This window comes from Spodoptera frugiperda, chromosome 16 (assembly GCF_023101765.2).
Source record: "Spodoptera frugiperda isolate SF20-4 chromosome 16, AGI-APGP_CSIRO_Sfru_2.0, whole genome shotgun sequence".
NCBI classification, from domain to species: Eukaryota; Metazoa; Arthropoda; class Insecta; order Lepidoptera; family Noctuidae; genus Spodoptera; species Spodoptera frugiperda.
Window position 1 is genome coordinate 8,565,025 of NC_064227.1, and position 24,200 is coordinate 8,589,224.

General features: G+C 36.7%; 2 protein-coding genes across 6 annotated transcripts in view; one reads left to right on the forward strand and one right to left on the reverse strand.

Moving 5' to 3' along the window:
* LOC118280671 (facilitated trehalose transporter Tret1) overlaps nucleotides 1–9,859 on the forward strand; it is a 23,553-nt gene extending 13,694 nt beyond the window's left edge. For both annotated transcript variants that reach the window (XM_035600961.2, XM_050699246.1), the window contains exons 2-4: nucleotides 1,597–2,056; nucleotides 2,432–2,567; nucleotides 7,748–9,859. In XM_035600961.2, coding sequence (XP_035456854.2) covers nucleotides 1,604–2,056; nucleotides 2,432–2,567; nucleotides 7,748–8,964 — 1,806 coding nt within the window. In that variant the 5' untranslated portion in view covers nucleotides 1,597–1,603 and the 3' untranslated portion in view covers nucleotides 8,965–9,859. The remainder of the gene's footprint in view (nucleotides 1–1,596; nucleotides 2,057–2,431; nucleotides 2,568–7,747) is intronic.
* LOC118280672 (uncharacterized) lies at nucleotides 9,635–15,158 on the reverse strand. 4 transcript variants are annotated; one of them, XM_035600962.2, is made up of 5 exons: nucleotides 14,973–15,158; nucleotides 11,703–12,002; nucleotides 11,224–11,401; nucleotides 10,492–10,729; nucleotides 9,635–10,225 (listed from the first exon to the last, which is right to left on the reverse strand). In XM_035600962.2, the coding sequence occupies exons 1-5, from the start codon at nucleotides 15,084–15,086 to the stop codon at nucleotides 10,093–10,095; spliced, it is 963 nt and encodes a 320-aa protein (XP_035456855.2). In that variant the 5' UTR covers nucleotides 15,087–15,158; the 3' UTR covers nucleotides 9,635–10,092. The 4 variants fall into 4 exon arrangements, with proteins under 4 accessions (XP_035456855.2, XP_035456856.2, XP_035456857.2 ...); XM_035600963.2 differs by having other exon boundaries at nucleotides 9,635–10,210; nucleotides 14,973–15,155; XM_035600964.2 differs by having other exon boundaries at nucleotides 11,239–11,401; nucleotides 14,973–15,153.
* Between the last annotated feature and the right edge of the window lie 9,042 nt (nucleotides 15,159–24,200).

A 24,200-nucleotide genomic window follows, 5' to 3' on the forward strand; every position in this document is an offset into this window, starting at 1 on the left:
CAGAGATAAAAGTCACGGGATCCTAAAACAATTAATGTTTATTGATAATATTGTAAACATATAAAGAAAACGTCATATAACCTCTTTGACCTGAGTTATCTGATACAAACTACACATCAAACTATACAACCAGTGTAACCTGACCTGTTAATATACGGAGCGGTCATATAAAGCGAGGTCAAGATATGCTGGTTTTGTTTTTAGCCATGTGTGTAGCCAAAGTTAATTAATGTGACATGTAACACTGAGGTTTGGACGGGTGTGTCTTAATTGGTGTGCTTTTGATTTAACTAGATTTGTTTTGGGCACATTATGTAAGTAACTAACCGTATTCGATTACATACGACAATAGTAGGTACTAAATTTATTTTGGTTTTAGTGGGTTTACCTGGGCTTCGGCTCGTATAAAGCAGGAGTAGGAACGGAGTTGTTTTTATTCAGTAAGAGACCGACACTCCCGCTCGCCTCGCCCAAGGTGGAAGAAGCCAATGATTTTCCCACCTCAAAAAAGTAGCACTCAATTTGTCGGGTGGTCGTCAGCTAAAACAGGAAAGAGACCAGGCGTGGCGATGTCTGGAATAAATCATAGTCCTAAACAAAGTAAATTCTCATCAATATCAAAGTCCAAGTGACATTATAACTGGATTAAAAAAATGTTTAGTCTATTTAACCCTCATTAAAAATGCATAAATACAGAGAACGATACAGAAAATAAATATTGAAAAAAGAAAAGAAGTATTACATTGTAAACGCAGTAAATAGATACAATCGCTCCATTAACGACTTAACACCTATCAATAAAAAACCAAACCACGTTCGTCCAGTGCATACGACTCGTCACTTCATTGTTTTCACGCAAGTAATTGCTTACCACGTGCAAATTCTCACATTAATCGTGTTTACTATCATAAATATTCCGATACTAGTGGAAAATATAGATCTGCATGATGCTAAACGATTTAAGTCCAAAAAAACAGCTACCGCTGTGGAATTTCCCGTAAAAAAACCAAGTCTCGTGTTTCTACCGCAAAATAAACAAATAAATGATGTATGAAATGGTTTCAATATTTATGAAATTGATTTACTAATGCGTTATCGATGACGTATATGATAGCTGCAAACCCATTTGGGTTTCATTACTCCTCTGGTGTTGCGGGTATCCATTGGCGATACTGATCGCTTACCATCAGGTGACCCGTCTTTGCCCCCTAATCCATAAAAAAACAACAGGACGTTCTTTCCCCGGGTAAAGCATAACTAATATAAATAGAATTAAAAGTGCAATTATATTTTAAAACAGCCAAACCTATAACTTTTATGCAACATACAGATACAAAGATAATATCATCTGCGCAGTTAGCAAGTCCAAAACAGATTGGTCGCCAATCGAAATCAAAGGCATCATTATTATTGCAAAACAGATTGAATAAGAGAACAAGTGTTACTTTGTAAAATGTAACAGTAGATGCGGCAGACGACAACCACTTCAGATAACAGACATTAAACAAATATATACGTTTACAATGACAGATAAAAACTTCTTGATAGGCAATGCATTCGACAAGCAAGTATATTGATAACTATTAATGTTTGCAGAACGAGTATGGCGGTAGGAGCAAGCGATAAAGATTCACAAGGTAAAACAATTGACGAACAAGATTTGCTCAGTGACACATCAAGCAGTTTTGAAGAAAATAGCGCGCAAAATGACATAGGCAATAAAAATGCTACTCAGAATGATAACAAGGTAAATAAAGAATTTGAAACTAATGTAGGCAAGCCAGCTGATGGTACCACAAATGATAAGAATGATTATAAAGAAACAAACGATGGAACTAAACTAGGCAACGAAAATTTAGGCAAAGATACTTATGAGAATAAAAATGAAGATGAGAAAAAAGAAGAGAAGAGATTTTCTAGGAGAAGTTCTCACTACCTGCAGAATATTCAGATGACTAATTCCTCATTAGGATTAACTCTTGGATCTGAAAAGAAGGAAGCCACCCTTCTGGCGGAGACACAAACCGTAGCACGCTTCTCACCTTTATGGAAACAGGTAATTTTATTTTTTAATTATTCTACCTTATAACTGACTGACTGCCTCGTCGTTCGAGTGGTCGCAAGTGCGACTGCCGAACAAGGGCTCTCGGGTTCGATTCCCGATTCGGCCAAAATATTACTGGGCGTTTTCCGGTTTTTCGAAAATTTCTCAGTAGTGGCACGGAGTCTGGAATTGTGCTCGTCACGATTCATTGATGTTATTTTATTACCATCAACAAGTAAACGAACCTCTTCAAATTTTTTATTTAGGCTAGAACATAGAACATAGACTCTAGATTCCTTTGACAAATTCTGCCATTTTCTTGTAATGACAAGTATTTACTCCTCGTCATCTTCATCGTCTATTCTAAGAAGTAAATGTCCGTTCCAGACTTTGGCAGCAACAGCTCCAATCCTCATGACCTTCGTCAGTGGCTTGACATCAGGTTACTCCGCAATTCTGCTACCTCAGCTGAAAAGCAACCCTGGACCCATACCTTCTGATGAAGACACCACTTCATGGATAGGTAAGCATCCAATGTTCCTGTTGCCTTAAAAGATGAAAAATTATAATTGTATTTTATTTTTCTGTGAAATTTTTCATGAATGTTCCATACGAATTGGTTATTTATAGCGTATAATAATAATAATAATAATAATAAGTCCGCAAGGCAGCTTGTGGCGAGCTGTTGGGCAGTGGCGACCCCACGGACCTGACTCCCGGGAGAGGCCCTACTTTTTAACTCCGGTTGGTACTCGTGACTATCCGGAGTGGCCTCTCCTACCTCACTCTTGCCTTAACCGGCTGGTTTGAGTGGAGATTCGCAAGAGTGGAGTTGCCTTCAGCTCCACTTGGGGGAAGGACGTATCCCAGTAAGATGCTGGTAGGGGTCTTGACCGTACTTCCGGGATTGCCTCTGATAGCCGTGGGATGCCCTCCCTTCCTCAAGCAGCTCAACGGATGTTGCTTCCCTTGTCGCTACATGCTAGCGGCCGTTTCCGGGGGCCCACTATTGAGTTTGCGAGTCACCCCCTGCCTGTTTATCCGTATTTTTCAATATTGGTCAGGGGCAGGGGCCATAGTCCCCATAGTTAACCGGTTAACTATTCCACAGCCACCCACACCCATATCCCTATAATTTCCTTTTACCATATCTCACAATAGTCCTGCATCAACCGGGGATTGTCCTTTGGTGTACTTCCATAGTGCATACAGGGATAATCGCCGGCTGATGTCCCATTACATTTAGATCAAAATTGTTCAACGGGCCTCTGCGAGTTGGCTTCGGCCCCTCGTACGCCTTCCAAAGGTCCGGGACCCTGTGGTCCCGAGATTATGTAAAGAACAGACATAATAATAATAATAAATCTTTATTTAAAGTAACAAGACTCAATGGGTTAGTAACAATATTTACTTAAATCTATGTTAGTAAAGCACAGTTTAAAGGTAATAATATAATGACAGTTTTTATTACTGAATCATTACTTAATAATTCCTGATGAGATTCTGGAGCAACGATTCAGTACATGGCTATCCAGCCTATCAGCAATCATACCCAGGATGCTATTGGAGCTGGCCCGCACCCGGCGCACCAGGGATGCACATCTTTTTCTCATTATGGTATAGAAACAATCCACCCTCATTTCAGCGAACATCCCCGATGCGCTACAGTAGCGAGGCAGCCCCAACAACAACCTGAACGCATTATTATACTGGACGCGAAGGGCGCTGTACGACTTTTGGGTAAAATGTACCCACAGGCTACAGGTGTAAAATGAGGTGCAGTAGGCTCTAAAAAGTGTAATTTTGACATCCCTAGAGGCCCTCGCGAACCTGCGGACTATCATATTAGCCCTCACCGACAGCGCCCTTCGCTCCCGTTCAATATCGTCATCATCTGCCATGTTAGATGTCAATATATGCCCAAGGTACTTAAATTGGTGTACCCTAGTTAAGCACACACCCCTTAGTCTGACTGGAGGTATCGTTTCTAAGATTTTTCCTCTACCCACAAACACCATAACGACACTCTTTTTGACATTATATAAAAGACCGTGTGCCTCGGCAAAGGCCTCACAAATGCTAACCAGCCTCCTTAGACCACATATTGAAGCACTGAGCAGCACCATGTCATCAGCATAACTTAGGTTGTTTACACATATTCCATCTATATAGCATCCAACTCTGGTGCTGCTCAGCTCCACAATCAGCTGATCAACATATAAATTGAACAGTGTAGGAGAACTCAGTCCCCCCTGTCTGACTCCACACTCCAGTCCATAAGGACTAGAATATGACCCCGCCCATCTGACGCAGTTGATCTGGTTTCCATACCAGTATTTAATAATATTAATGACTTCTGTTGGCAACTGGGTGTCATTAAGTTTTTTCCAGAGAATATCGTAGGAAACCAGATCAAAAGCACCCGAAAGGTCAAGGAAACATGCGTAAACAGCTGTTCTGCGGTCTGTGTAGTACTTCACAGCGTGCTTAACTCCCATTATAGCACTTTCTGTAGACAGGCCTGGTCTAAATCCGAACTGATTGTCATGCAGTTTTATATGCTTATTTAATTGTACATTAAGCACGCTGTCAAGCACCTTCGAGACGACCGTGGCCAGAGAAATAGGCCTGTAGTTATTCTTGTCCGTTAAGTCACCGGTCTTGTTCTTAACTACTGGCACAACTATTGTTTTTAACATGTCATGGGGTAGATACGCATGACTCATACACACGTTATAGAATAAAGCAAGCACACGCGGCAAGTGAGGACCCGCAAACCTTAGATGCTCAATACTAAGCCCATCGTGACCCGGAGACTTTCCTCTTGACATAGATTGTATGATTTGTTTGATGTCTTTAGCAACGATTCTAGTTCCCAGAGCACTTTTAGGCTCAATATTGATCACCATCCGCGAGGGACCTAACGGTGACTTTACTTCAAATCTAGATTTAAAAATTTCCGCTATCGCCTGAACATCACTCACACCTTCGATGCACACAGGCAGGCCAGATTTGTGGTTGATATTGTTGGTGTTTTTCCAAAATGCACGAAAATCCTTTTTCGAGTGATTTGATGCCAAAATATCCATTTTTATCTGGTCTTGTCTATCTTGGCACCATTTTAAGCGAGATTTGAAAATTCTTCTCGTTCTACACATTTCGTCATAATAATAGCCACTCGAAGGCCTACCGTACCACGTCCACATATCAAAGTGACTTCTGGCCTGTCTGTGCGCCTCGGCTACGTATTTATTCCATCCAACAACTTTTTTCTTTCGAGTGTGCTTACTAACCTCTTGTCCGACAACTGAAGACTCACACAAAGCATTAACTATTTGTACATACAATCGATCTATAATATGTCTATGATTAAGATCTGTACACTTACTATCACAACAATCTTGGAACTCATTTGGAAAATCTATGAGTTTCAATCGTTCGTTACATTCCTTATGATATAATTCAATTTGAGCCGCGTCTCGGTCCCCCCACATTACCTTGGTTTTTATAGGCAAACTAGAGACACATCTTTTTGGTACAACTACATCTAGCTTACACTCTATTATCAAAGGGAAGTGATCAGACCATAGCACATCATATTGAACATATATCCTACTAACAGTTTGTGCCGCCACTTTGGTGACCACACAGTGGTCAAGCCAAGTTTTTGAACCAGAAGCTGGACAGGTAAATGTATAGGTGCTAGATGATACACTTAAAAGTTCAGTGTCAATACAAGTCCATTCTTGTTCATTACAAAAACCTAACAGTTCACTGTAAAACCGTTTTGTTGGGTGAGCATTAAAATCTCCCAATATATAAACACATTCTATACTGTACATATCTATAATAGCACTCACCGAGCTGAGAACATCCGTGAAATCCACTATATTCACTGCCTTATCATTAGGCATATAAACACTAAACACTAAAAAACTCTTATCTTGCAACACTATTTTAATTGCACTAATACGCGGGTTGTCACACGGTATCACTGTGACGTTGGGATACATACTGCGCCTCCACAGTAAAGCTACGCCACCATAAGGCCTTCCTTGTAACATACCAGTCGAAGTATCCATCGCTGTTGTTCCCGTACAGTTAAATTCATCACTTATTGAATTTAAGTAAGTTAACTCGTGTGAGAAAAGCCAGGTTTCTTGTAGTGCTATAATGTCTACACTTTTACACATATCTCGAACATTATTCACAGATCGTTTTATGTTCTTACAGTTAAAGGTTGCAAATCTGTGTATGTTACTATCCATTAATTAGATGTAATCTGACCGTCCTGACCGCAGCTAGCAGTTACATTCGTAATTCTTGGTCGAAAATGCACGAAACGTCTGAAAATAATCCCCTTTGGCCACATTTCAGAGTTCAAAAACATATGCACGTCAGATTGCGATACAAAAAACTTGTACGCGTTATAGTCCGTTTGTTTTCTTAAGTTAATTTTCTCCAACTTAACGCTGATTGCTGATTTTCTAAAGATATAATTCTCTATGTCGAAATCTGCAGTATCTTTATGCACATTCGTAATAAAAATAGGTACTTTTCGGTCCGCCGGTTTGAATTTTTCGCCAGCATCAATAACACTATTACCCATTTTACCCATAAAACGTTCCTTTATTCTTTGTTTTCTATTTCGTACAACAATCCATTCATTATTATTATCCGCATTTTCCATGTGCCGATTCAGTGTAACAAAGTTCGCAAACGATTGTTTATATTGTACTTCCATCGAGTCGCCCAGCTGATCGACTAATGTACCGTTATCAGTTAACTGCAGTGACTCATTCGCCGCAACGTTTGCCGGTCGCGGCGACGAGTTAAGCGCTGACAACGGGGGTATATTCTCAGCTGTTATAATTTTGCATTGAATACCCTCCACCTTATTTATGCTTTCACTTTCGTTTTTATTTAGCGCTAACGATTGATTATTATTATGACTGTTTAAACACTCCGCCGTCGAGCTACTATGTTGTGACAATAATATTGATTCATTATCTCGACAAGCTCCTCTCTTCCGGTTTATATTGTGGGGTGAAACAGACACGGAAATGTTTTTTATGTCTTTTTTAAGCTCCTCTAGCTGATCCGTGGTAACGTAAGATGCCTTGATATTTTTGATTTCGGCCTGAACAACCGTAAGATCTTTAAGCAACTTCGACACGTCAAGATGATCAAAAGTTATGGGTGGCAGCTTTTCCAAGTCACGAGCCACAAACACAGGCATCACATCAGGCTCGGTCACTTTGAACACACTGATAATATCGTTCAAAACTCGATTATCTTTGCCTTGTCCCTTTCTTGCTTTTTTTCGTTGATCCGCAGGCAAAGATTCAAATAACAACGACTTCGATTTTTCAATTTGCACACTCGTAAATGTTGACAAACAAATTTTAGTTAAACTTTCTTCATCAATCAACGATAATTTATTCTGAATGTACGATAACATTTCATCAACAACTAAATTACAATTATTACACTTAAGTGTAGACGACATCGCGGAATATTATTTTCTACCGCCACTGAGAGACACACAACACGGTTGACGGTGCGCGCGCGACTGATAGATAATTCAAACACATTAATGAAATTAACATAACTTTATTGTTTAAAATACCTATTAAGAATTTTCCTATTTATTTTATCAAAATACATTTCTGAAAATTCACAATCTCGTTTTTCTAATTCCAGCGGCTATGGCAGCATTACCGATGGCTCCAGGGTGTCTCGTCTCCGGCTGGATGATGGAAAAATTTGGAAGAAAGACGTCTCACTTCATCACCTGCGTCCCTCTCCTACTCGGGTGGATCCTCATCGCCACCTCCTCCAACCTCGGCCTCATGCTCATCGGCAGATTCTTCTCCGGTCTATGCGCTGGTCTATCTGGCCCTCTCATCCCTGTCTACATCGGTGAAACTACTGAACCAAAATACAGAGGATTTTTCCTCGCAGGAGTATCATTAGCTATAGCCCTAGGAATATTAGTTGCCCACATCATAGGAACATTCCTCAGTTGGCAAATGACTGCTTCAATCTGCGCCGTATTCCCAGTAATCACCGCTGGACTTCTATTCTTGGTACCTGAAAGTCCAACCTGGTTAATTTCACAAGGAAGAATAGAAGATGGAGCTAAAGCCTTCTACTGGTTGAGAGGATACGGTGAGGAAGCAAAGAAGGAATTAAAAGGACTCATTGACAGTAAGAAAGCTTTAGACAATGCACCGATAATGACATGGAAGGAAAAACTGGTGAGCCTCAAGAACCCTGAACTGATCAAACCTTTGGTTATTATGATTCTGTTCTTCTGCACGTGCCAGTTCTCCGGAGTGAACGCGGTCGCATTTTATTCCATCGAGATTGTTGAGAAGGCCGTCGGGAAGGGTATCGACCATTACCTTGCCATGTTAATTATTGACTCATTGAGAGTCGTCATGAGTGTGGTCGCTTGTGTAATATGTAAACAATATGGAAGGCGACCTCTGTGTTTCATAAGCGGGATTTGGACTTCGATCTCGATGGTCGGCCTATCAATGTTCCTTTATTGGAAGCCTGCAAATATGTCATGGATGCCATTAATGTTCCTAATGTTCTACATTTGTGCTATATCTATAGGATTGGTTCCGTTGCCTTGGATCATGTGCGGAGAAGTGTTCCCAACGAAGGTCCGAGGTTTGGGGTCTGGTATAAGTTCATCGACGACATTTGTAGCATTTTTCATTGTTGTCAAAACTGCGCCAGGATTGATGAGCACGTTTGGTGAAGTGATAACTTTCCTCGGTTATGGAGTTATAGCTCTGATTGGCACGGCTGTAATGTACTTCATACTGCCAGAAACTAAAGGAAAGAGTTTGCAAGAAATTGAGGAGAGATTCAAGAACGGGAAGACAGCTGTAGGACCAAAAGTATAGATAACATTTGGAATGTATTTTGCCTTAGTAATGTATAAGACCACGCCATTAAAATAGGACGACGAACAATGTACAAATATAATGTGCTGCTCGCTGTAAGCGATGTGCTAAAGACTGTGATATTTAGGTAGTCAATGTAATTAACAAATAAAATATCTTTGCTATCGTATCTAAACAATTACTACTTTAAGAAAGTAAGATAGTGAATTATTATATGAATTAATGGTCATACATCTTGATATTTTCAAAAGACATAAAGTGATTTCTGAATAGTTAAAATTATAATCCATATTTTATTATTATCATAAACTTTATTTACCTGAATGTAAGGATGATTGAGATATTTTGAGAGATTTTATAACATTCCACAAAATGTTTGAAATATTTTTATATCTAGTTTATCTGTATTAAAGTTTCGATGGTGCTTTTCCAAAAATATTTTTATATTATTCTTGTAATCTACGTTATTAATAAATATTTAAATGTTAGAATTAGTATTTAACTCTTTATAAAGCTATAGATGCTAGATGACGCCAGTGTTTGGCTACTTATGTAAAGCCATTATTTATTTAAGTTAAAAACTAAATAATTGTAATGTAATCGGTAACACAATGAACATTTATGGGTGAACCACCAAAGAGTTTGGGAATATTTGAAATAAACAACAAACTGTAGAAAATAACATTATTATTACGAACTGGTAACAAAACAGATTATAAAAATAGTGTCTATGTGATGGCACATTATTTAGTTAAGTTAAATATAATATTAAATGCATTTCGGTACTTTCTGCCATATGATTAAGTACATGGTTTCTAATGAATCATACATTGTATATTGAAACATGTTTATGTACATTATTAGTAGGTATTAAACAATCATCCTAAATATGAAATATTAATGTTGTTATTTATTTCGTTTCGATTTCCTTGTCCAATGCGTTCTTCCATCGTAGCTCCTGTATTGCATGTTATTTGTCAGACACATTAATTACTGTAAAAATGATAATCTTCGCTTAAATTCTGTCGCGAGCGCTCTGAGAATGTTCTTGGCAAGCGAACTCTGACGAAAGCGCAGTTCGCAGTGATTCGTAGGATATCATGCAATGACAGGCGAGGTACTGGTCGTCTACTTGGATCTTGGTTTGACCAGGCGTGATGCTGGTGGGGCGAACTTGGTGAAGCCTTGCTGGTCGAACACTGGCAGAAGATCACGGACCCTGGCTGAGACGGTGCCGCCCGTGACCCTGGGGACAACCAAACTTTAACATTCTGTTAAAATATGTGCTTGTGCGCAGTAGTACTGTGAAGGGTATGGATTTAAAGAAAGATTTTGCTTACACGTGCACAGAGAACTAAAACATTATCATTATTAAAATACATATTATCCCAAGCACAACTCAAAGTCACAATCACAATCGATTTTCAATTCTCGTCTCCAGTGCATACAGTCCAAATCTCAAAATTACATACATTCCCCACAAAAACGTGTAAGCAAAACTTAAAAACAAAGATATTGAACAATTACCTGCTGGGCTTGATGAGCTTAGCAGCCTGGCCTGGCGTCGCGAGCTCAGTAGGAAAGAACGTGGCTCCGTAGAAGTCCAGCCCGTTCTGCAGCAGGATGTTAGCTTCCTCGATGTTGGCGAGGGTGACACGGATCACACTGGTAGCCTCCTTGGGGATCATGCTACTGACCAGCTCGCCATCAATGGTCGTGAGGGCACGAGAGCTCGTCTTCTCCAAGGGCTTAGGAGTTGAGGTTCCTGGAAGGAGTGGGAAAGTGTTTTAGGAAACTGGTCTTTATATATTACGGAGTTTCATTATAAGAGTGAGAACAAAATTCATTTTTATTAAACAGACAAATTTGATGCCAATCTTCATGCTTTACCTACTAGTGTCTAGTGTGATATGCCTACGAATAATCTAAAGACTTTAGCTGCCTGTCTCGCTACTGGTAACCTACTAATGCAGTCAGTGTAGAAGTAGATATCATGCGCATGAGTGATATTAAATTTTGAAAGGGGCATGCACATTATAAGTTCTAGTATAGATTTACTACAAAAATTAAGTTTATCTATGTTATGATAAATTCATTAGCGGATAACTAATTCAAAATCTTCCTATCTAGTTTTTGGTTAACTAAAGATACCAGTCACAAAGTGAGTATAAGTAACTCACTTCGTTTCGCAGCGCCTGACTAAACCACCATAGCAACACGTCTTGGGAAAGTTAATAAAGGAAGGTGCGATACTGATACCTATGCTGTACCAACCAGTGTTTCCATCCTTGGGGGAGCCGGAGAAGTGGAGGCGCACCACTTCCACGACCGAGGTGAACTTGTAGAGGGCGTGGCGAACGTCCTCCTCTGGGACCTCATCAGGAATGTCGTAAACGTAGATAGTAAAGGTCTTCTGAGGCCTGCATGGGATTGCAATCTGAAATTACAAGGAAATGAACAAAATTTTAATAGATCAAAAGAAATCATACCAGATTTTATTTCAAGAATTTAGTACAGAGTACTTGACTAAAGTTAGAACGAAAGATCCTACATAAGTTTGCTTTTTAAGGAAGAGTAAGCTTCTGTTTCGTAAAATAAAGGCACAATAGAAGGGCGAAGAGGAGAATCAAAATTAAAAGAGATAAACAAAGAGAAAGTAAGAAAGGAAGCGTTGAAAGCCAAGTTGCAGACGAAAGCGTTTTCAAAAGCAAACATTTTAGAAATATCAAACCAATTACCTTCCTATAAAACCTGGATCCAGTAACTTTATGGAAACCTTTCTTGAAGACCATCTGGTAGTCATCAACGCTGGAGAATTTAAATAGTATGCCAGTGGCTGTCTTCGTGAGGGAGAAGCACCCTTTGAACTCCATTTTCTCGCAGATGGCCGAGGCTTTCTCCATGCTGAGGCCGTGAGAGGGAGTGAGGAGGAATGCACCCTTAGTGAGGAAGTGTTCGGAGTCCGAGATATCGGACTCACTCTCTCCGCCCTTCATCAGAGTATGGATCTGTTCCTTCCACATGTAAGAGTCTGACATCTGGCAAGGAGTTTGTTATTTTTACTACACATTGTTACATTGCTGAATAAATAAATTGTGTATGGGGAGTTCCTCAAGGCTCTGATTTGGGTCCTACGCATATTTAATGAAATATATTCCTGAATTTGAATTATATTATTTCATCAAACTAAACATATAATATGTAGCTAGCAACATATCATTATCCACAACATACTTGTTACTCTAACTCGATTATAATTCGAGTAGACCCATCAATTTCAAATCGATTTATGAATCGATCAAGAAAAATACTAATAAGAATACAATAGATGTCATGAATAGTGTTGCGACAGTAATGATCTATAATTGCGATCCGCTTCACTGGGGCTAGGGTGCGTACGCGCAAGAAATGTTGCCAGTTTAATTGTAGCATTGTTCTTTTAGTTTCCGGCTGTCAAAAGTTTCAGTAAGATTTATCGTCGGATGTATGGTATTGGATTCGAAGCCCACTCCTGTTTAAGACTAAGGACGTTTATGCCTAATGTAGTTAGTACTGGTCCATTAATCACGTATGCCCAAGAGAAGATCTTCGATTCAATCTCTGCCACGGATGAAAAAAATGTCGGTCTCGGAATTTCAGAATTCTCAGTATTAAATATGGTATTAGACCTGAACTTTACATTATTCTCGAAACATACGTTCGCACCATCTTTGCACCCTAGAGACTTCATAGCTGATGAAATGTGAATATTACCTACATTTAATATGAGAGACTTTAAACTTAAACCATTGTTTACTCCTAATCAGATCAGTAATTTAGCAGTTTATAAATCACAGTTAACTCACTTACATTAATGGAGAAAAGCTCTACTAGTTGGTCTGCGCACGCTGTTCATAATTAAGAGTCCTTCTGTGACTCGAAACTAGTAGAGCTTTTATCCATTAATGTACGTGAGTTAACCGTAAATTTTTAGATAATTTAGTATGTCCAACGAGTGCTTTTATAAAAAACTTTACAACACCATTGAAACCCAAACACCAATTTAAAAAACCTAATTAAAAATAAGCAATACAATAATAAATCTAGAAGCCACAACAATAAAAGTTGATGGTTTAGTTAGCAATACATTGCGTGGGCGCAAACCCAATTACTAGAGACGTTACGTACAAAACCGAACTTGTATAATTACGTCGTTCCAAAAGTGGGTGGGCAGAGATGGTTCAAATTGCCATCAATTGCCATTTTGTCCCACGACGCTACAGATCCTGATATGGTATTAATTGGTGATACTCATTAATTGGTTAATTCTTTGAGGTCACTATTAGTTTATTGGGACAATTGTTTAACGATTTCTTTGAAAATTGGTTTCTACAAAAATAGATGAGGAATGATTAGTTTTTTATTAAATCATAAGGATTTTATGTTGGGCTGTTATTGATATTAGTTTTGATAAAATAATTCCTAATATGGTTTAAGTTTGTTAACGGGTGGTAATATATTCTTTTGTAATACAAATAATAGTTTTATATGAGGAGATTATCCAATTTGTCTTTCTGCTAACACTTTTTTTAATGTTAGGTGATGTGCTATACTAAGTTAGTATCTAAAATGTAATAAACAATTGAATAATCGAAATACAAAGCTAAATCACATAGGTAACGGAGTAAAGCTCTACTTGTTCAAGAAGAGTTTGAAATTAATAGACTTTTCTGTTTACGCGAGTTAATAATATATCTCAATACTTTATTTGTAAGAAATATTATGTATAGGCAGAGGTGTACCTCAATGTACATTCATTCCCCATTATGTGAAAGCAAAAAATATACATCAATAGAAATATAACTGGAAAATCTATTTTCCCAGCTCGAGCAAAGATTTTCAGATATTTTCAGCTTTTAAAAAATTTCTCAGTAGTAGCCGACCAGACGGAGTCTGGAATTAGATCTAGTACATGGCAATATGTTCACACTCTATTACATGGGACTTATAACATAAATGGTAAAAAGTAGGTGTACAATATACAATAAAAAAGTGTACAATGTGCAGTGACAAGACGTGCCGTAATGTGGACCTCTGTCTACCACCTCTGGGATAAAGGACGGGACGAAAAATAACTATTGTGTCGTTAGTTTTATGAAGTTACATGATCTTAATGGTTTATGATGCTCAGTAAAAAATCTATCACTTTTACTTGTTATCTTGACCTTCTGAACCTATTCCAAATTACGAGCATTTATGAAAATAGTTTAAATGGAAAATCATGTTGATTAATCTCATTTCACATTTATGAAACGTGTTTTTTTTAACGTGTCACACATTAGGATTTCCTTCTGTGTCGTGGGTGCATTTACAAACATAAAAGTTCACATACACACTATACCCAAACCCAAAACAACAATTTGTGGATCACACAAACAGTTGTTTTGTACGGGAAGCGAACCCGCAACACGTGCCATGGCAGCCGTTTGCCTAGCCACCGTGATAACCGTAACACCGCACATCTTAGGAGGCAGTCAGAATTATGACAGTTATGTATTCACCAGTGTTGTTATTAAATAAGGGATGAATCTATATAGATATAATCCTACATTTATTTCTATATCTAAATTTTTTAATGTATTTATTTTATCTGGTCATGTAACGTACTACAGAATTTATTATATTAATAATATAAGCTTAGAGCTTAGTTTTAAGACGAAATTCTGTATAAATATGGTGGAAAAATAAATACATGTATTAAAAATATGTGTATCTGTACTATGACAAGGGTAAATATTTATTTAAAAGCGTCTGTAAGTCAAAAGTTTAATACTTTTAAGGAAACTTTTAAGCTCAAATTATTTAGAAAAATTCTAAATATATATATCACAAAACAACAAATATCAAATAAAGTATAATTTTCTTTACCAACCCAACACACAGACACCCAAAAACAACCATCCACACACAACCTTACTTCCAAAACCCACCAAAAAAATTGCAAAAAATATCCCAAAAATCCCACTAACCTGTCTTTTATCGTTCTTCTTCTTGGTACCAGTAGGAGTGGTCTGTGAGTTCTGATCTTCCTCCTGAGTGCTCCTTGTATGCTCGTTGTCTGAAGTGCCTTCTGCTAAGGACATATTGTGTCTGACAGGGACGGTCGGTGGCAAGCTGTTTTCGTTTGAGAGTGAACCAGCGGCGCGTGGAAGACCACTCCTAGCTTAGGTACCGAGCAAAAGGTGTAGAGTTGTGTTTGGTTTGGAATTTTTGTAGTTGGTGTGTTTTTTTTTTGGTGGTTGGTGGGGGAATAATTGTGGAGGGTTTTTTAGTGTTGATAGTATTATTCATAGTGCAGATAGTATCACTCAAATATTATTCATTGATTTACGTAGTGTATCTTTCCCGGGATTTTTTATGGAGATATTGGTAATTGAGAATTAAACAATTTAATGTCTTTAACTGACGACTAATAATAAAGTACTACTCGTATGAGACGAGTGTGCTCTGATTAATTATCATACAAACAAATTATAAGTAGTTTTCCTGCAAGTAATTGCTATGTATTATATAAAAGGCGTTTATACATCTCCTTCCCAACACACTATTATTATCGATACGCAATTTCAAAACACTATATGTTAATCCATACGTGAGTATGTCTTCCACAGAAATATTGTAATTATCAATTCCTTACCTAATTTATTTAACAAAAAATAAATGTATAGCACAGTCGTCTCCATGGATTTGTATTAATTTTTATTACAGGAACTGCCGTAAGCATCCTACAGTATGTAGGCAGTATGTGCCATACCGTTGTTGTAACCAAGATAGCTTTGTTTTAAGGGGGACTACACATGTGAACAATATAGATCCGTGATTTTAAAAATATACTGATTTTTTAAATCAATCACTAATTCAGTGTGTTATTAAACAGTGTGTAACACAAATAGCCGATTTTTTTTTTTAAGGATGAAAATCATCAAATGACGATGAATGAGGCGAGAAGGAGTGTCAGACTCTTACTGACTAAATATCACCCTGTTCCTACTCCTGCTTTTCAAACTGAAGCCCCGCTTAAAGTAACTCGCTAAGTAGACGATTTATCTTTAGTTTCATATGTTATAGCAGTCTAACCTATTACGATACACTGAGCAATATAACACATTTAAAACTATTGCTAAGAAAATCTAATGAATTAACCCAGGAATCGAACCCAACACCACTTCCTTGACAATCGCATTACATTTTCAATATTATACAATACAATTAAATACATTTATTGGATTTTTTCTTATATCCATATTAGCAACAAACAATTGAATACGGTAAGTACCTAACTACCTAACTACCTATGTACCTATTAAGACAAACCGCCCACTACCACCTATATATGTTAAACTACTCGATGTAACACAAAGCGATCTGTTACACAATTGGTTGTAATTACTAATTGGCTATAATTGTAAATTGTATACTAAAATCCACTGACTACTGAAGTACTGACTGACTGACTCAGCTAGGTATTGTTTTAACTAAATAATTGATAGAATTACTATGATTATGTCCATGGTCTAGATATTCTAGGATTATTAAAAGCTTATCTTAAAAGGTGTTGAGTTCTTCTTTCGCTGTAACAAGAACAGTAACTTTCCGTAAGTTTTTTTATTTTTTGAGGGGGGATTAATCATTCAATTACTTTTTCCCGCCTTGGGCGAGGTGAGAGGGAGTATCAGACTCTTGCTGACTAAAAACCACACCGTTTCAACTCCTACTTTTTGAGCCGGATCCCCGGTAAACCAACTAGATAATCAGCAGCTCCGGATCAGGCATCAGCCCTACTGGGCCCTATCTGTGGTGGTCTGATGGCTCTTTGAGCCGTGTACGCACGGGTCTGATTCTGGTCGGGCGGCGAACTACCCTTGCTTGCCGTAGGACGTCGTAAAAGCCAACTGAGGAAACTGCGAATTTGTCAGCTCATACTCTGTCTATATATACGAAATTTCAACAAAATTCGTACAGTAGTTTCAGCGTGATTGACTGACAAATATACAAACAAATATTTACAACATTTATATCAATTTTTAATCCTAAAATTTATCTGTATAATCTATTCTTGATCTCAATAAACTAGTTCCTAAAGTGCTGGTAAGCCTGCAGGGTTCCTAAGAGAAGTGTTTTGATGAAATGCCCATAGTTTGCCAATGATGTATGACGGTGGTATACCCGCTCGTTCTGCCGAGCCCCCAACTTGAAGGACTGCCGGTGATCGATATACGTTACAATGTTAATGAACTGTGCCAATTTTTTGGGTTCCCCTCGCTAAATGTGGCCTATTGGTTCTGTTGTTATAATAAAATTACATTTTAGTTAAAACTATAGTTTGTTTATCACTCTAATAACATTAATATGAAAGTTTGTTGTCAATCACGCTGAAACATCTGAAAGAATTTTAATGAATCGATTACTTGGGGTGTCTTCGTACGGGTGCTAGGTACAATATATACTAGGCACAATTCCAGACTCCATGCTATTACGGAGAAATTATTCGATAAACAAAAAACTTCGTAAAAAGTCCAGTAATACTTAGCCCGGGAATCGAACCCGAGAACCCGGCAGTCGCTGGACCGACGAGGCAGTCTATGGCATATTTCTTGCACCCTATTACATACGTATTTTTTGGACCGCTCTTCGTACCAACGTCTCTATTTTCAAGGAGATCGGAATTAGCACGAGGCTGTTCACTATATACCTGCAACGAACATTGACCTATTTTGGCCATATTCCGATTAAAACCCTGAAAATCTGAAGAAGTTGTTGGACAGCTTAACGGGAAAAGACCTCGCAGTCGTTCATCTACCCGATGGCTAGATGGTGTAAAAAACCTCACAGGTCTGTCAGTTCCACAAGACATAAAGACCGCAGCGGACAGGGGCGATTGGAGGAGGATCGTACATCAAGAGACGCGTGCACCAGACTAGACACAACCTTCAGTAATGAAGAGATTAAGAGAACGGCTAAGAAGATTTACATACTTAAGAATATGAGATGTAATGATACATACCTCGACTTATTACCTACTGGCCATGACCTCTGACCATGGAATACAGAAAACTAGGTAACCATATTTGTTATACAATATGAAATATAGGCCATCACTCATGTAAGGCAAATCCTCTTATGTAAGAGGCTTACACCCATAATTCAACAATGGACCGTTGCAGGCAGTTGATGCTGTATAATCATTATATCAATCATACATATTATAAACTAGCTTTTGCCCGCGACTTCGTTCGCGTGGAATAGTGACTTCCGGCAAATTTTTAGTTTTAACCACATAGTTCCCGATCTCGCGGGATCTCTTCAAAAATGAGATGTGGAAGATATTCCAGGGAACTCTTCAAAAATCAACATAATGAGCTCTGCGTTTGAATTTAATAGATGTATACTCACTTAGGGCATTGAAAAAATAGTTTAAAAACGGACTTAAACTAACTTAAAACTAAAGAAAGCTACGAATTACGAATTTATAACAATTAAAAAAGAAACTATATTACAACCTATCCTCTATGCTATAATAACCAAGCTTAAACTAAATAATTTAAAAGAAACGACTTAAATCTAATCTAATTAATTTATAAATTAGACTTACAATTTTATTAAAAAAACTAACTACAGTAACTACTAATAATCGATATCAAACTAAACCTACGTTAAATAGTTTAACCAAAAAACCAGGAAAACCCAACAAATAAACTTATTAATTGACAAATACAACGAAACCAATTTAGAATATACGAAACAGCAGGACCACTACAGACAAATAATCATACGACTGATAATACACTTTTTCTACGATAGTACCGAAGCGCTCGGCCGATACCCAACCAAATGAATGTAACGCAACCATAGCGCGATCTATTTCGATCCCAACGCCATTTATCGAGGATAAAGACAACTTGGATTATTTATTTATACTCCGTTCGGGCATTTTCTTTGTACTAAAAGTTTAATTATATTGATATTATTTTTTTCATACCTTTTTACTATTTATTTACTTTTTTCGATGAATTAAAACAATAACATGAACCGAAGTCGTGTAACGATCGACATAGAATTATCTATACTCCGTTAGAGCATTTTCTTTGTACTAAATGTTTTATTATATTGATATTATTTTTTTCATACCTTTTTACTATATATTTACTTTTTTTCGATGAATTAAAACAATAACATGAACCGAAGTCGTGTAACGATCGACATAGAATTATTTTTAAATAATTTATTTCTTATTTTTATTTTTTGATTTTTGAAATAAAAATATATCTATGTCCTTTCTAAGGTTCTAAACTATATCTGTACCAAATTTCAACCAAATCCGTCAAATAGTTGCGGAGATTAATGGTATAAGCATAGAATGTTCGACGTGATTCTTTAATTTGACATAACTTTTTTATTTATGAACCGATTGACATGAAACAAACACTAAATGTAAATTTAAGCATCCCACAATATATTCGTGAAAACCGCATCCAACTCGGATCAGCCGTTTCTGAGATTAGCGCGCACAGACGAACAGACAAACAGACAAACAGACAAACAGACAAACAGACAAAAAAAAGTTAATTACATTTTTGGGTTCGACATCGACATAACAATAACCCCTGCTATTTTTTTTATTTTTATTTTCAATGTACAGACAGCACTTTTCTACGATTTTATTATATGTATAGATTTATAACTATCATCTTTTGATCGTACTAGCTTTTGTCCGCGTCTTCGTCCGCGTTGAATAATGACTTCTAACAGCATTTGGATGCCCTAATCCGACCAGTTTTGCATGATGCGTGAACATACAAACAGATATCACATTTTTGGCTTTAGTATCTTTCTTGTCACAACCTCTATTATCAATTTTTTTGTTGTGTTTTGTATTCAGTGTACAGAATTAACACTCCTACAGTTTTATTATATGTATAGATTACCTTGAAATCTAAAACTTTTGCTGATTTCTTAACAAAACATGTCGTGGCGGCCCGGGGGCTTAAGACGCCCACTTCTCATGCATGAAGTTCGTACCGTTCGAGACCAGCAAATACAAATGTAACTTTTGCCGAGTTATATCTACTTTCAAAAATTATTTAGTGAAGAAAAACATCGTAAGGAAACTTGGTCTCATAATTTCTAATTATGAGATTGAAATCCACAACCCGCAATGAGCAAGCGTGGTGATTTATGACCAAACCTTCTCCTGAGACGAGGCCTGTGGTCAGCAGTGTCCACCTATAGGCTATTGAAATGTGATATAACAAAACAAGGCGGAAATAATACTAATACTGTCCAATCTAAGCAACTACAGCAATGTTGACAAGCAATTAATAAAACAACACTTAAAAGAACAGCTGTCCCGCTACAATTGTTGATCGTATCAGCCCGACATCGAACCTATTACGCCAAGGTCGAGAGCCATACGGCATCCTAGATGGTACAGAGTGATTGATAAAGAAGATATATTTTAATAACAGACATTATGCAGGTACTGTATAGCCGATTATCTTCCCACACTAAAATCTTCATACACATTATAGTGCTTTTACATATATTTGTTTTATGATAGTGATCTTTGATAGTTATTTGTTTAAAGACGCATATATGTATAATTAGGTAAAGTAACATAATTCTCATAGTTTTGTTTTTAGGCCTTTGTTTTTAAGTGGGGAAAATCATCCAATGTCTTCTCCCGCCTTGGGCGAGGCGAGAGGGAGTGTCAGATTCTTACTGACTAAACCACCCCGTTCCTTCTCCTGCTCTTCGACCCGCAACCCCGGTAACCTGCTAGGTAGTCCGCAACTCCGGATCCACATTAACTACTTACGTTTTATTGTTGGTAGATTTTCACTATTAAAAAAGTCTTGAATTATTCTGATTTTACTGTAAAGTTTCATATAATTTAAATATGAAACTGTAATACTTTTAATTCGATACAAAATAGTAGCATTACCGGGCTGCGCATGCGGCGAGAGGTCACTGACCCCATTACCATACCGGCCATGATTGCCTAACTCCGTAAAAGTACATTAAGTACGCATATACTGGGTAAATACTTGCTCTAGTCATTTGATAATATACTTTGATAATAGGATAGGTTTTTGTATCAGCCATTGTTGATTTACGGCCAATTTCAATAACTTATCTATCTGTAGATTTGCCTACTAAAGACAGCGTTTTGACATAAGCCCCATACAAAATGTGTCAAAATTCTATCTCTAGTAGTACAGATGGATAGATTATTGAAATTGGCCGTTAGGTTATTTATTTCTTGTGCTGGTCGTAAAGGTTTAACCAGTCTCCCAGACCCCCTTAACTTATGGCGATGCAGGTGTACCCATGGCTTTTTTGGTGGGTATAACGGGCTTCTGCTATCATATCCTGCTACATATCCCTCTCGTCTCCCGACGGGAGGACGATAGATCGATGGGACAAATAGACCAAAATATTTTAAACTAACTTCTGGCCGTTGCACGTTGCTTCGCCCGCGTCCCCATGGGATAAAAAGTAGTTAGTTTTTGACAGAGGAATTTACCCAATTTTTAACCCCCGACGCAAAAAGAGGGGTGTTATAAGTTTGACGTGTCTGTCTGTCTGTCTGTCTGTCTGTGGCATCATAACTCCCAAACGGATGCAGTGATTTCAATTTAGTTTTTTTCGTATGAAAGGGGACTTACGTGCGAGTGTTCTTAGACATGTTTGAGGAAAATCGGTTAAGCCGTTTTAAAGTTATGGGCGGTGAAAGTGGGGAGATTAGCCGAAGGTCTGCAAATATACTGGGATGGGGTCTCAAATTAAACCGCAATGAAAGAAGATATTGAAAGATATTATTTTTTCTTATTAACAGAAATAAAAAATTAAATAAAAATTAAAAAAATAATAATAATTAAATTAAAAATTTAATAACAAAAATATAAAAAAAAAATAATTTAACGTTTTATTATAAACAAAAAATCTTGCACCAATGTAATCTTTAGCCTACTTATATGTAGAAACAAAAATTAGTAATTAATAAGTCAACAAAATAAAAATAAAAACGAACGAGCTTGACCTCGAATGTAATCTTTACCTTAACAAGAATCGAAATTATAGTAAGTATGTTATATACTAAGCCTAACTTAACCTAACCTACCTATAAAAAGTATAAAATAAAAAATTAAATTAAAAATTTAAAAAACCCCCGACAAAAAACTTAATTGCCCTTTAAAAAGTAAAAAAATAAAAGAAACTTAATCTTAAAGTACCTAAGAATGTACTATTAATTCTAAAAAAATACGTCTCGTTGGGGGACCGCAATCATATGGACTGTACCTGACCGCCGCCCACGCCGCTATATTTCTATTTTAGAATATAATAGAATAATTCTAAGAAATAATTAGGAGCGGTCCCCCAACGCGACGTATTTTTTTAGAATTATTAGTACATTCTTAGGTACTTTAAGATTAAGTTTCTTTTATTATTTTTTTACTTTTTAAAGGGAAATTAAGTTTTTTGTCGGGGGTTTTTTAAATTTTTAATTTAATTTTTTATCAAAAAATAACCATAATAATTTATTTATTCGTGCTCATTGATATGAGGCAGTAAGAATGCCCTTACCTTGCTTATAATACCTTGATAGTATGACACAGTTACTGGACCATAAGTCACTACTTGGAACCCAGAGCACAGCCTAAATAAATTATTCATGCAAATAACATAGACTTACCGGCTAATTTGCTACGCTGTGGTCGTTTTGTTATACACTGTCGCATACTTTACCTGCTTCGAATATAATGTCATTTATTTTGGGATTGTATGTCTGTATGTTTTTAATAACTAATAGGGATGATGACGGGGTATGAAAAGTAAAAATCTAATTAGTCCGCCTGTTAGGTAATGGAGAAATATTACACATGTATATTTTTATTTTGTCATATAAGATAACAACACTTAGATAAAACGAGTAGGAGCAAATACGTCATTTCTGTGTATAAAACGTACCTAGAAGTGACGTCAAGCGATATTTCAAATCGATATATTTCCGAAAGTATTTATTTCTGTAAGAAAATAAAAAATACGTGTCTAATATTTTAAAATAATCTACAAGACGGACATTAAAATAAAATAACATTTTTTAAGGATCAGATTGTTCACCTGATGGTAAGCAATCAGCGTCCCCGCTGCAACAGAGGAATTACAAGTGTGTAGCTGATTTTAAAAAGGAGTAACGTCTTATTTGAAGGTCTTTCAGTAGATACAATTTATTTCTTAGATGCTTAGGTATACCCGTAATGAATTGATTAAAATTGTATTGCCATTGGAACAATAGGCGGATTTACGAATTTATGCGTGAAAACGTAACAAATTTACGTACTTATTTACCTATTACGTAATGTGTAGTTACAATGTCTACTTACATATAAAATTATGTATCAGAATGTCTGTCTGTTCCTATTTCGTTAACATGGCGGCTTTTTTATTTATTATCTTTTCGTTTTATTTTATAATCAGCCAAATTAAATCGGATATTTTCTAATAGTAACGTATCGAAACATTAAGGCCTCGTACAGTACAAATAAAATCTGGATCTATTAAAGCTTTCTTTAGGTAGTCAACTACATAAATTATAGTCATATAAGTGGAAGTCTCAAACTATCTGTTCAAATTTTCTTTATTATTCTCAGTAACTAACATGTACCTCTACCTGAAGTAATAGTATTTGACGACAGTCAACGTAAACTTTTTGTATGGCAAATTTTAGTTCCACATGTGACCGGTAGAGGCGTTGTAAAATTTACCATACAATTTACGTCGACTATCGTCAAATACTATTGTTTTAAACTCATGCTAGAGTTACCTAGTTTACTACCTAAAGCAAGCCTTAATAGATCCAGATTTTAAAAATATAGATTAAATCTTGATTTAAACTAACCGTTATAATTAAACAAGATCCGGTAATAAATTTAAAAAAGTTAGTAACGGATTTTTAGCTAGATAATTCAAAATGCTCAGATAATATTTAAGTCTCTAACCATTTTGACTAATATATGCACAAAATTAAAATTAAAATGACTACCAAAGCACTATAAAACAAGAACTAAGTATGTAACTTCTTATTAATTTGTTTTTTAATTACACTAGGTGTCAAACAATGTCATTAGTTTATTTGCTTTTATTTACAACCTCCTTCCGTTCTAATCAAGATTTTTAATCAATTTATTTTTTATAAA